At 38.8% G+C, this 14,119-nt stretch overlaps 1 protein-coding gene across 1 annotated transcript; it reads left to right on the top strand.

Annotated features, from left to right (window-relative positions):
* Positions 1 to 7,974: 7,974 nt before the first annotated feature.
* Positions 7,975 to 10,832, top strand: LOC136677732 (fat storage-inducing transmembrane protein 1-like). The gene is made up of 2 exons (XM_066655331.1): positions 7,975 to 8,153; positions 10,193 to 10,832. The coding sequence occupies exons 1-2, from the start codon at positions 7,975 to 7,977 to the stop codon at positions 10,830 to 10,832; spliced, it is 819 nt and encodes a 272-aa protein (XP_066511428.1).
* Positions 10,833 to 14,119: the final 3,287 nt, after the last annotated feature.

Below are 14,119 nucleotides of genomic sequence, written 5' to 3'. Positions count from 1 at the left end.
CACTATGACCTTTTTGATCTCAGGATCATCTGATGGAAGTTGTGTGTGGCTCAATGGAGTGTTGGGCCAATTCTCTTCGGGACCATGGAGAAACTCAGGACCAAACACCCATGTGGTGTTCTTCAAGAATTGATCCACTCTTTGCCCTCTAGAGGCGCAGTCGGCTGGATTCACGTCAGTGCTGACATGTCTCCACTGCTCCACATCAGAGTTTTTTAAGATAGCCGAAACTCTGTTTGCCACAAATGTGCGGAAACGTGTGTTCTCATTCTGCAGATACCGGAGTACCACCGTACTGTCAGTCCAAAATATTGATTCTGCAAGATCCAGTTGAAGCTCTCTTCTTAGAACACCATCCATCTTAATGGCCAACATAGCCGCAATCAATTCCATCCGGGGAATGGTAGGAGGCCTAAGAGGCGCTACTCTGGACTTGCCCATCATGAATGTGCAGTGCGTCTTATTGTCTGCATTGCGCAGGAGAAGGTAACTAACCGACCCATACGCACTCTCACTCGCGTCCGCAAAGTGATGTAATTGCGCGAATACGCAACTTCCAAACTCTTCGGGCTTGAAACATCTGGCCACTGAGAAATCCTCCAAGGCAGGAAGACTAGCTAGCCAGTCCGTCCACTGCTTCTTCACATGCTCAGGTAAGTCGTCGTCCCATCCAATCTTCAATCTGCATAATTCTTGCAGGATAGCTTTCGCTGGCAAGACTACGGGTGTCAAAAAGCCTAATGGATCATAAACTGAACCAATGACTGAGAGAAATCCTCTCCTAGTGAATGGGCGATCTCTTATGTTGATCTTGAATTTGAATACGTCTGACTCAACACACCAGTTGAGACCGAGAGCCCTCTCCATAGGTAGTTCGTCATGATCCAGATCCAACGTTTTTATTTCTGTTGCCAATTCAGACTTGGGAATGGAGTCAAGCACTTTCCGTCGGTTGCTCACCCATTTGGTGAGACGGAAGCCTCCTTTGGCACAGATCTTCATGAGGTCTTGACATATGGATACAGCTGCCTCCTCTGTAGCGACAGACTTGAGGCAGTCATCTACGTAAAAGTTCTGTAAGACAGTTTGAACTACTTCGGGTCTGAACTGCCCACTCTGATCTTCAGCACACCTCCTCAAAGCGAAGCTGGCGCAACTCGGTGAGGATGAGGCCCCAAATAGATGTACAGTCATCTTGTGCTCCGTCAACGTCCGGTTGCAGTCACCGTCTGTCCACCAGAGGAACCTGAGCAGGTCAGAGTCTTCCTCAGACACCTTAACTTGGTGGAACATTGCTTCCACGTCTGCCATAATCGCAACATGCTCTTGTCTGAATCGTATCACAACGCCAATCAGACTGCTGGTCAAATCTGGACCCTGAAGGAGTTGGTTGTTCAGGGATGTGCCTTGATACGATGCTGCACAATCGAACACAACCCTTAGTGTCTGTTTCACAGGGTGGTATACGGCGTGATGTGGTATATACCACACCTTCCCTTCTTTGTGTATCAGTTCGTCCTCTGAAAGTTGCACTGCATAGCCCTTTTTTATCAGGTCTTCCATAAAGTCTGTATACTCCTGTCTGTAGCTGTCGTTTCGGAGAAACTTCCGCTTTAGGTTTTGTGCTCGCTGTTCAGCTATTGGTCGATTGTTTGGCATGTGAACCAATCTGTTCTTGAGTGGTAGACATAAGGAGTAATGACCATCAATCAGTGTAGCAGATTCCGTGACCATGTCCATGAACTGATGGTCTTCCCTGGACATCTCCACTTCTTCATGTTTTCCACATTCCGGAAAATCCACCTTGAACTGTTGTAGCCACAGGTTCTCCAAACTGCTGACTGATATGCGGTTTGCTGTTGTCCTCTTTAGCCTTCCTTTGTTTTCAGCGCTACATGTTTCCCTCAAAGGCCCATTTACAGTCCAGCCTAGCTTGGTTCGCACGGCGTATGGCTGTTCACCGACACTGTTCACCAACTCCCATGGCTCCATAGCTTTGGGCACATTTGCTCCTATGAGCAATCCAATGTCGGCTTCGATATGAGGTAAGTGTATTCCTTTAAGGTAGGTCCACCTTTCAAGATCCTTTTGTTTCGGTATGTTTTCTTTTCCAACAGGTATGGCTTTCTGCGAGAAAACGTCTGGAAGATCGATGAACTCCTCACCGGACAAACTGCTGACTTCCAAGCCTGACACTATGTGAGTACAAACAGGTTTCTCTTCGTTCATAGTTCTCAGCAGTATGTCGGTCTTTCTTCCAGTGAGCTTCAACTTCTTCATCAATGCTTCGGTACAGAATGTGGCGGAGCTTCCTGGGTCCAAGAAGGCGTACGTCCGCACCACTGCATTTCTCCTCTTGGCTTTGACCTGGACAGGAACGATAGCCAGCGTACAGTCGTCTTCCCCGGCCCCAATCAGCTCACCACCTTCATACTCTGCAGCAATGAAGGCACTGAGGATAGTTTGTGTTTCACAACTCTGTGTCTCCCTTTTTGTTTCAGCACCGATGCCCCTTTTCTTTATGTGCAGTAACGTTGGATGCGTTAGCGAACACACCTGACAGCTGACTTTTGCCTTGCAGGATTTACTCATGTGGCCTTGCTTTAAGCAGCCAAAACAACATCCTTTGCTCTTCAGGAAGTCTATCTTCTCGTTGTGTGGCTTGCTTTTAAGCTTAGTACACGAGTCCATGTTGTGTTCACCGTCACAAAAGAGACACGTATTTGTGGCAGTCATCTCTGAATCCATGTTTTCCTTTGACTTTGTGTTTTCCTCCTGTTTGTCCAACTGTTTAGCACTTATAGTGAATGACTTCTTAATTATGCCTTTCTTCTGCTCTTTGTTATTGTTTTGCTTAGGTGTAGGTGCTTTAAATGTTGTGCTATCTCTTATGTCTCCGAAGACTGGGTGCAGTGCGATCTTGGCTTGTTTGTTAATAAACTCCACCAAATCCTTGAACTTGATTCTCTTGTCAGCCTGCTCTTGCACACCAAATACAACACCCCTCCACCTTTCACGTAGCTTATAAGGAAGCTTCAAAACAATGGCCTTTAAATTCGCAACATTATCAAGCTCCTCCATGTAACTCACTTCAGTCATGGTGTTGAGGCATGCTGTCAGAAAGAGTGAAAAGGCGTTCAGTGAGTCAACATCCTCCGGCTTGATAGGCGTCCAGTTTACTACCTTGTTCATGTAGGCTACAGCAATCTTGTAATCGTTGCCGAAGTGTTCCTTCAGTAACCTCTTTGCTTTCGGGTAGCCTTCGTCTGGCTTCATATGAAGGCAGCTCTTTATCAACTCTTTAGGTTGACCACACGTAAACTGCTCTAAAAAATAGAGACGATCCTTAGGGCTTTCAGTGCGTGATTCTACACCATGTTCAAATGCCCTTACAAATGCGTTGTACTCAAGGGGGTCACCACTAAAGATGGGAATGTCTAATGGTGGCAGGGTCATCATTTTCTGTTGCTTCACCATCAACTCAGTTATTGTATTCTGACGAGTCATAACACTGCAGAGTGTCTCAACTGCATGGTCATCTGCTACAGGTGTAGCTGTAGGCTGCCGTGTGCCAATAAGCTTTGGCTGCTGTGCACCAATGGACTGAATGTGCTGTGCAGCAATAGGCTGAGGCTGCAGTGGGATGTACTGATCATGTGCACCTGTATTGTCAGTGACTGGATTTCGACTTACGGGCAGTTGAATATATCCAGACTCAATTGTTAATGAATGACGTGATGAATGGCGTGATGCATGGCTCACTTGTGAAAAGCGTTCATTTTCATAATTTTCTAAAACTTTTATTTTTGCATCCATTGCTGCAATAAGTGTTTGCAGATCTAATTGTTCCCTTTTAACTTTTATTTCAGCTTCTTGGCGTTTTAATTCAGCTTCTAATTGTTCCCTTTTTGCTTTTAATTCAGCTTCTTGCAACTGTAAATCTTGTTTTTGTTGCAAAGTTGTTGCCTCTGCGAGCAATGTAGCTTTCTCCATCTCTGCTTTAAGCTTAAGTTTTGAAGAAGTGGTGGATACTCTGCTTCCAGCTATTGTCTCGCGCCCTTTACTCCTCTTGCTCGAGGCAACCGATACAGCAGACGCGCTGTCAGAAGGACGAATTTCGGCGTCACAGCGTCTTGCTTGCTCAGCGCGAGCCGCAGCTGCTTTAATCCACACTTCCGTATGTTCAATGAACCCCTGCATTCGGCTCGCATTTGGGTTAAACCACGAATTTTGGTCCCTCTTAAACTCCTCCTCATTCATTAATTGTTGCAGACCATCGTTTATCTTACACAACTCACCGAATGAATCTTTAAAGTCCACGCGCAATTTCTGTTTAACTGTGTCCACGTTACCATCGAATTCCATTAGCGTTTCAATCCGGTTAATTTGGCTAGTTAGATGGCCTAGTTTAGCTTTCCTTGACTGTGTTAAGCGATGTAGCTTGTCTTCAACGGCTTTCTCTGTCATTTTCGATTCTCTTTTTCCACTAGTTAACTGTTCAGTAACTTCATGCATAATGGCAAACTTCCGAAATAGCACACAAGTTGCAGCTTACCAGCATGATCATCCACTCGTCTCGTGATTAGTTACTGTCCATCCAGTGTTCACAGCTACTCTTCTCGCTTTGATAAAACGTTGTCCAACGTTTCCACAGTTTCCACGAGTCCGTTGTCCTGTCCAATTCCTTCTCCACACGAAGCAGAAGGTTTTCTGACTAAAGTTGTAGGGTATTCTAAACAAATCTTTTTAGGTTGGAGCTTTGTGGCTGACGCGTGTTTCAGGATCCAAAAAAGACAAAACGATATCCTCAACCAAAGTCACGTTTTGTATTTTTATTTAAAACAAAAAAGATAACAAAAAACGAATACAAACGAAATTGTGCCTCTTAAGCTTCCACTAATGTAAATTATAATCACTCCACAGCATGACTACGGACACAACACGACACGGCACGGTCAGAAAACCGTGAGGCACCAACCTTCCTTCTCCCGTGTCAATCTAACTACACTGTTCCCTGTGCACTGTGCACCTTGCGTGATTAAAGGTCAACTATGTAACTTCCTGTAATTATTCTAAATCCACATTTTAACCTTTTACATATGTTTTTAACTTAAATTATTAAATATATCAAGCATGAATTTAAATCAAATATTTTATCAATATGACATTATACTATAAAATATGAAATACACATAATATGGGGCAAATTCAAAACTAGGCACAAAATAGGCATCTGGCGCCTACAATAGTAATTTTACTTTCAATACTTAAGTACATTTGAAAGTAAATGCTTATGGATTTCTACTCTAGTGGAGATTTAATCAACGCATTGTAGGTGAAAACACTCTTGGTTCCCCAGTCTTTTAATAGAATGTAATTAATTAGTTTGAAACTGAACACAGCAAAAACGGTCAAAGATTAAATACAATGGTTGTTATATCAACTGTCACATATGCCCAAGGTTTCCCCTCTAAACCAACAGAGGTTGATCCATCTTTCCAGAAATATTACTAACTATGTGTTGCATTGACACGGACTACCACAATGACTGTGATTGGTTCAGTCATTCGAACATGGATCAAGTTGAACTGAGGAAGTCCAAACATATGAACTCCTCCACACTACAGAGACTGCAGGTAGCAGCAAATTCACTACCAGACATTGGTTTGGAGGACACAGAATAAATAAGATGGTTAAACAAAGGAAAAATATGGACGTTGCAGAAAAAAAAAAAACTCGCAATGGGGAACACACAAGAAAAATGTGCCTACCCTCCTCTAAAAGTGCAGTTCCTGCAGTGCATTGACAGAAGCTCTGTTCTCCCTGTTACATCTCAGTGAAGCATCACAATTTGTAATTCCTAAGCTGTCATTTTAGGTAAAAAGTATTACATAGAGTTCCTTTAAACTCAGTTTTGTCTTGTCTTTTTTTGAGCTATTTTGCTATTTTGAGTTTTTATGAACTTTAGCCTGAAACTCTGCCTTGTATTTTGGATTTGCCTGTTGCACTTGTTTATAGTACTGATACTGAACTGATTTTCAGGTTTTGGAATATTTCTGGTTTTGACCTTGCTTCATATATTTTGGTAATTTACACTGTAAATTGTTAAACACTGTTAAATAAACCTGCAATCAATTCTCACCATCAGTTTGAAGTAATTAATTACATCTACAGATTTCTAAACCATGTATTATATGAATGAATAGTAGTCACTGCTGACTCTAAGTGGTACAAATCATTTTGTTAATTCATAACGGTTCTAAAAACCAAAACAAGGGATTACTTACAGTCTCAAATAGGCACAACATTTCAAATAAATAGTCTGCCTTCCTAGTTACTTGGTTTCAGGCAGAGAAACTTGAGGTTTACTTGTTAAAACACTCAGTGTATCTGTGTCTCTTTTGGCATCAGTGCCACACGGAGGGTGTGTTTTTATAATGTAGTGTAAAAAAAAGTAAGATATTTGACTTTGAAATGTAATGGAGTTAAAGTAAATAGTCACCCAAAATGGAAATTACAGTAAAGTACAGATACACCTGTAATGGAAATTTTTATATGTCTCTGTTGAAAGACCCTGTCTGCTTGTTTTGTTGTATATTCATTTCTAACCATTAACGCAACTCAGAAAAAGTGTATGTCAGGTCAGATTTGAGGTCAGTGATTTATCAGAAACAAAACATTTTGTCGTTCATCTTGTTTATCAAACTGGGATGTCTCTAAGGAAACTAATCTTGCAGAAATTTAGAGTGATTATCTTATGCTTATGACGTATAAACTACCTTTATAAACTCTCTGTGAAAACATCTTCTTTGTCCATATTTACATAGTGCTCTGTGCTATTGTGTGTTGACCACCTTAAGGTTAATAAACTACTTTCTGATTGCAAATGTTCTGTTAGATTTAAATTCTTAATACTTGTTTTTCTTATTTTCTTACTTATTATACTTATTTTCTCCAGCACAACACCAAAGAATATTTTACTTACATTTACTGCCCACCACTGGATCGGTGATGAGGCAGGTCATCACCACAGTTCTCTTGTTGTTTTATTGTTTTTCTCCTGTATCAGCCTTAACATATTTCCTCTTACGGTATTTTCCTCAAGTTGTGAGGGTTGTTTTTCTTTGCTGCAGTCACAATGATGGCACTCCCTCAGGGCTAAGACCAGGAGTTTTGCCACATAAAACACATCATTTAATATACAAAATATGTTTTATTGAGTGGTATTGAATATCATCGTTTTAAAAACACTTTTGAGGTTTGCTTCAATGGTAAATGAAGTAAATATAAGCAATCTGTAATTATTTTAAATGCATGTGTGTGGTATTCATCTGGCCAAGACAAAGACCAAGAATAAGAGAAGCACTGACTGACAGATCCATGTGCTGACACTAACAGCTGAACCTAAATATAGACAGCAGCGAAAGAATCAAAGAGAGTTCAACAGACAACTAGAGAGAAAAGTAACGATAAGTACTATGTTTACCATTGAACTAATGCAGAGTAACTGATACTATTTTCACTATATGAAACCAAGTTGCTATAAAATTGTGTGTGAGTGAGTGAGTGAGTGAGTGAGTGAGTGTGTGTGTGTGTGTGTGTGGTGGGGGAGGGAGCAAATATTTAAAGATGCTGATGTCATGGAGTGGGATGTGTAAAAAGCATGTCAAAGGGGGAAGGGATTATCTGTTGGAGCAGATGAGTTGTACCAGGGTATATGAGTAGAACATAGGAATAATAATAATTTTTAAAAAAAATTTAAATAATTTTTTAAAAGTTTTGTTTTGTTTTTATTTTTTGTTTCTTCTACATACGAGACTAGGTGAAGAAACAGATAAGAAGAATAATGTCGAGCATAAATTAGAATATATTTTGATTGTTATTTTTTATTACATTAATTAATATATACATTTTTACACAGTGCACAATCTGATGCCAAAAAAGACTGATTTGCCTGTGTTAACTTTGCTCCAAATGTTTCTGAACTATTTTCTTGTGGTTACCACAAACTTTGCAGCTGGACTGCTTGGAAATGCATTATTTCGACGCCATTTTCATTTGTTGTTATCAACCTTGGTCTTGTTTGGACCCTTTCTGAACTTGTGGGTGTCCCAGTATAGTATATTTGCAAAGAGGAGTCATTTTCTTTACAGGTAAGTTTCATATAACTTACAACATATGACCTTAAACCACCTTCAACATCGAGTCCATATGTGATCTCAAACCTAAATATTTAATATATTATTTCATATTAAACAATTCATGATATAAATAATGAAATAATAAGTCCTAAAGATAATAGTGGAATATACCAGTAACATACTAAATGAAGACTAATTTAAAAACGTCCAATGTGAATATTTATACTAACAGTATGAGGAGTAGACCTTTGAATAATGTACATGATAAAAATACACTTCTACATCTGGAGATAATATAAGATATTTCAGTGAATGTTCACAGCTTTGTAAGTAGTTTTTGAAATGCAGTGTTAAACAATGTAGATCAAAGTCAGGGACATCATTCAGCACCTTGGGTTCAGCTCAGATTTCCCTTAATTAATTTCCATTTTAGTTCAGACTTGAGATATAATATTGAAACATTACCTAGATTCCCAAACTTTATTGTCCTAAATAAAACCTTTCTTTTCCAGCTTTATGCATCAGTGTTTATGCAGTGCCATTCTCCAAATTTGATATAGCTTCAGATAGCAAACCTTGATGTTTAGGGAAAGTACAATACAACTTGAAATGGTTGACTAGTTTGAAGTTTGAATAGCAAAACTATCCCAATAGGTAATTTATCAGATGTTGACCAGTCTGTAAAACAGCAAACACCTGTTTTGGCTGTCATCAGCATAACATTTTCCCTTGCTGCTGAGCTCATACCGATCTAGGCTGTTTATTCTTGCAAGGCTAGAAACAGCTTTTTTCTGTTGATATACTTTTGTACAGTGCAATGCCTGTAGTTAATAAACTAAATTCTCAGTTCATACTTGAAACCCAAAGACTTAAATATACTTTGTGATCGATTTACTTATATGAATCTACATTACAGATGAAAGTATTACAATTTTACTCTGCATTCTGTACGATTTTGGTGTGTTTCCTCTGGGTGCTCTGGTTTCCACCTTCAGTCTAAAAACACATGTTGATAGGGGGACTGGCTATTCAAATATGTCCTTTTATGGACTGGCACCCTTCTAGTGTGTGTTCCTGTCATGCATCATGCACCCAGTGATTACGGGTTGGCTCAAGACCCCTGCAAACTGGATAAAGTGGTTATGAATGGATAAATGAGTGAAGAGTCAGACAAAAGTGAGCAAGAATAGGCAATAATTCCACCTGCAAAGCTTCAGTACTACAGTACTCAGTTCCCAAAATGTTAGTGTATTTTGCATTTGCATAATATAATCAAACAGACCAGAGAAAACATTTGAAGTCTTTTTGCATAGTTTTGTCAGTCAAAGGGAACACATTGTTTAAAATATCAGAGGTAAAATCATTGCATTGGCACATTCATTTGTGGATCTGGGGCTCAACCCACAAACTGTCAAATGAAACATTTCAGTTTTTGTGGGCTTCCTAAGACAGTAAACAAGTAAACAAAGGATAAGACAAGACTTTCTGATGTTATGTTGAGTGCATACAGGAGTGGTGTAACTCAGTGGTTCTTTAAAAAATTTTTTGTCTCCCCAAAATACTGGTCAAGCCTTGTGACACCAACCCCATGCCTTTCTTTCCCAACCTACTGTTTTGACAGGATAGTGGCATGGCTATTCTCCCTGATGCATTAACTATGTCACAGAACAAGCTTCATTAATCTTTATTTTTAACAACATGTGCAATATAAATAAATAGGTAAATAAGTAAATAAATGGCATCTACATGTCAGACATTCAGACTTTACATGGGCAACAGAAACATGGGCAGTCAAACCCTACTAAATTGGAAAAGGGAGGACAAACATGAATATTACTTTTAAAAAATGGAAGAGCTGCAAGAAAATGCACTTTGAGGCATTTTTGAAATATTAAATATGTCATGGTTATACTGGAAAACTCTGTAAACCATGCAATAATTCCATGTCCATTCCTGCACAACATGGAAATGATTTTAATATAACAATTTGAAAGAAACTGTCATGTAAATTAAAATGGGTTCTCAGTGTTGTTTCTGTTTTCAACTTTCAGGATATTTCTGCAATCAGGCTGGGGTTGGACCTGTGTATTTGGTGGCTCCTTCACCTTTCTTCTATCTTACTCTATTCGGCGCTCCCTTCCGCTTACACTGAGGCACCTCTCACGTCTGGCTGTAGCAGGAGGCCTGTGGCTGGGCTTCCGGAAAGTGCTCAGCCTTCTGGAAAATGCCACAGGAAGTTGCTATGAGCCCCTCAGTGTGGCTCCTGAGGTTGTTTCAGGAACTAATGAAGCAGGTCAGCCATTATTACTCTTAAGAGAAGGTGAGACAAAGGCTGTCTGCATCAAGTCTGGCATGCTGTGGCGTGGTTATGAAGTTTCTGAGGACATCTTTCTGCTATGCCTGTGTTGCCTGTTGTTAGCAGAGGAGACAGCTGTGTTTGGCCCTTATTTAAACTTGGGCGGGACCTCTGGAGCACCTCTACGCATTCTCTTTCTATTCTGTGTCCTACTGCTCAGTCTCTGGCTATTTCTGCTTTTCTGTCTGCTTGCTTATTTCCCTCAATTCCCAAACCAGCTACTTGGGGGGGCTCTCGGTTGTCTAAGTTGGAGGGCAACATACCAGAGCTGGTATCATTTGGGACCAAGCTGGTTCTGCCCTGGAAGGCCTGGGGTGGGGTTACTAGCAACATAGGAAGAAACATTTAAGGGAAAGCTAATGGCATTAAGAAGTAATAATTTTTTTCTGACAATGTTTTAAGTGTTTTAGGAAATGTATTTATTATTAAAATATAGTTAAAATGTTATCTTTTATCTGAGCATTTACTAGAAACTACCTCTGAAATATCTTTGAGCTTTCCTAAAAATATGATGTTTTAATATAGCCAATTAAAATGTCTCACATTCTCTGACAGATTATTTGATTCACTCATATCCTTTTAATATCAATATTCATGCAGGAAACAACATATACAGAGAATAAAATTAAAGTAAATGTGTGTGGATGCATAAATTATAAAAAGTGGCAATATGGGCTATTTGCTAACTTCCTGGTTCCTAGAGCATAACATAGTTAACATTGTTCTTTACACTTGTGTACCAGCTGGAATAACCTAGATTTTTTTAGCCCTACACGTATTTCCAGCTGGCAAGCAACAGTTCTACAGTTATAATACAAAAAAAAAAAAATTACAGAGAACTTCACCTTTAAACGTTCCACACTTTCCACCAAAAATACAGAATATGGGCAAATAGCAACTTCTTAAATCCTAAGGAATTTCTTATTTAATATGAAAGTATATATAAAATAGTGTCAATTTCTAAAGACAATGTAACAGATTGTATAAAATTTGAAAATGAATACAATTTACAGATATATGTACCTTGTCAACCCCGCATGTTTCAATAATTAACCCTATCACTGGCACTTCTTAATAGGTAATCCACTAAACCTAAAATAGTTTGTGCATCACAAATCCTAGAATGGGAAGAACCCTGGTTGTGTTTCTGCTGGAAACAGTTGTGTTTTTGTAGCGCCAACAGGGAACACTTGTGTGGATACCCTGGTATAGTGCCATCCTGATGTTTTGTGGTCTATAAATGTCCACATGAATTTATTAAAATTGATGTATCCAGGTGACCTAGTTCAAACTTCCTACTATGAAATCTTACGTATGGCGTTCCACATTTCATTTGGCATATTTTATGTCTTGCCACATGATGGATCTTCAAAGGGAATACTGCATGTGTCCAAGCTGTGGACTAATGTCATACACATCATTTTTGTTTTCTATAGAAGCACCATAATTTTCACATTTTAGAAAGATTGCAACAAACTTTCCATTTCCTTAAAAACATCTTATTGTAATTTTTATATTGTGATCAAGTCAATATATTGTGTTTTCTGCAAGGTTCACATAGCTTATACGTTAATTAAAATATCTCAATAATGTGTAATTGAGATTTGAGGAGTACTATGAACATTTAAAATCCTATAGTGTACACTGTAAATTTTAAACATAAATTTGTCTTTAAATAAGGCATGCTAGAGTATGTGTTGAGTGCTTTTAAGTCCAGAAACATTTGTATCAGACTTTTAATGATATTGTATTCAGATAGGCAGGTTCTCTGGCAACCTTTTGAAAAGAGATAAGAGAATATTATTAATAATAGTATTTAAACACACTATTAAAAAACGTTTTTACTGTAGTGGTAACTGAACTTTTGTGTGAAACAGTGTGATTTATTGATCCTTGTTTATTTTCTGTGGCCTTACATCTTGACCTTATATACATACACAGCCAAAATATATATAAAGACATTTTAGTTTTACATGGCTGAATAAGTATGTATAACATCTAAAATAAACTGAAAAATAACTGTAAATATATAGTAAAAATAAAATGATGCTCATTGTGTTTGTTTGAAATTGTTTTATATTCAAAATATTACAGTAATTAAAAAATGCTCATGTAACAATATATTTTTTAAAAATCAGGTGGGTGAAACTTCATTGTCAGTGCAGGGATGTGATTTCGGATGGAAATGGTAGGTACCGGTAGTATGTGAGAAAAACTGCATCAATACACCATGATAAAGCGTGCTTTCATTCTCTGATCAAAATGTATGTACGCAGTTCATGTAAATATATTTATTATTATATTTACAAACATAATTGATCAAAATTTAGATTTCTTGATGCATTTAACTGTTTAAGTGAACTGTAATCACTGTGCGGTTAGCAACCTATTACACACACACACAAAAACAAATTCATGTATAAAATGTGGTAAAACAGAAGAATCTGGAGAAGGAAAATAGCTCGTTTTCGAGAGACTACCTTGACCCAATTGATGCAAAGCATCCATATAATTAATGTAACAGAAGCCACGTGGGAAATTCCAGCCAGGTGAGATTCAAATACACAAACCAAGTACTGTGTGGCAAATGTGACACAAAATACTTATACTACCAGAATAATGGTAATAGTTGCCAAGAGCTCTAATTTGTCCTGGCTGAAGAGTCCTATTGAGACTTATGTAGGAATCTGTTCAAGGGGTCTAATTTGATTACAGATGAGTTTTTGGACCCACCGCGACCCTGAACCGCTGTAACTGCTTATCCAGTTCCAGTTCACAGGGCAACACAGACACAGACACACACACACACCTACGGACACTTTTGAGCCAATCCACCTACCAACGTGTGTTTTTGGACTGTGGGAGGAAAACCACAACACATCAACAGAGAACACATCAACTCCTCACAGACAGTCACCCGGAGCAGGAATCGAACCCACAACCTCCAGGTCCCTGGAGCTGTGTGACTGTGACACTACCTGCTGCGCCACCGTGCAGACCCAGTAAACAAGGAACGTCCCTGGATGTTCAAAATAGGTCTAAAAGTAGTCTGTCCGTCAAGGACATATTTTAAACTTCAATGGACGTCCAAAATCCATCTTAATGAGTTAGTTAAATGGTGACCAATCGATAACGTCAGTGGACGTCCAAAACGCGTTTTACACAAATAATTTATTTCGGGACCAATTAATAACGTCTATGGACGTCCAAAATACGTCTAACAGTCGTCATATTTTTGCAGTTTAATATCATTTAAGGTGGAAATGTCTCCAAACTCGGGAGACGTCTAACTGCATTACTGAAAGTGCGAAAAAACTAAACAACTCAAGTTACAAATGAGTTTCTGTGGGAATTCAAACAGTGAATGAAAACTTACAGACAAGTTACACTTAAGCCACCAACAAACAACCATATTTCTTCTTAAACACACAGATCCACATAAAAAAAATTATGGAGCTTTGGAACGTTAGCAAACTGTTTCCCCAAAATTTTAGAGGTTCCCTTTAAACCATTTATTAGGAACAAACTCTAAAGAAAGCACCAGTCTATCACATGGCATCACACATACATTAAATCTATGGACACTTTTGTATAGCCAGTGCACATAGTAATGAGTTTTTGG

This window comes from Hoplias malabaricus, chromosome Y, assembly GCF_029633855.1.
Source record: "Hoplias malabaricus isolate fHopMal1 chromosome Y, fHopMal1.hap1, whole genome shotgun sequence".
Classification (NCBI taxonomy): Eukaryota; Metazoa; Chordata; class Actinopteri; order Characiformes; family Erythrinidae; genus Hoplias; species Hoplias malabaricus.
The sequence above is the reverse complement of the archived record's forward strand: the minus strand, read 5'-3'. Positions and strand labels throughout refer to the sequence as shown.

Excerpts from the sequence above, each read along its gene's own strand:
- LOC136677732 (XM_066655331.1), top strand. The coding sequence starts at position 7,975 with ATGTTTCTGAACTATTTTCTTGTGGTTACCACAAACTTTGCAGCTGGA. Across the intron at positions 8,154-10,192 it reads AGGAGTCATTTTCTTTACAG|GATATTTCTGCAATCAGGCT; the intron begins GTAAGTTTCATA and ends TTCAACTTTCAG.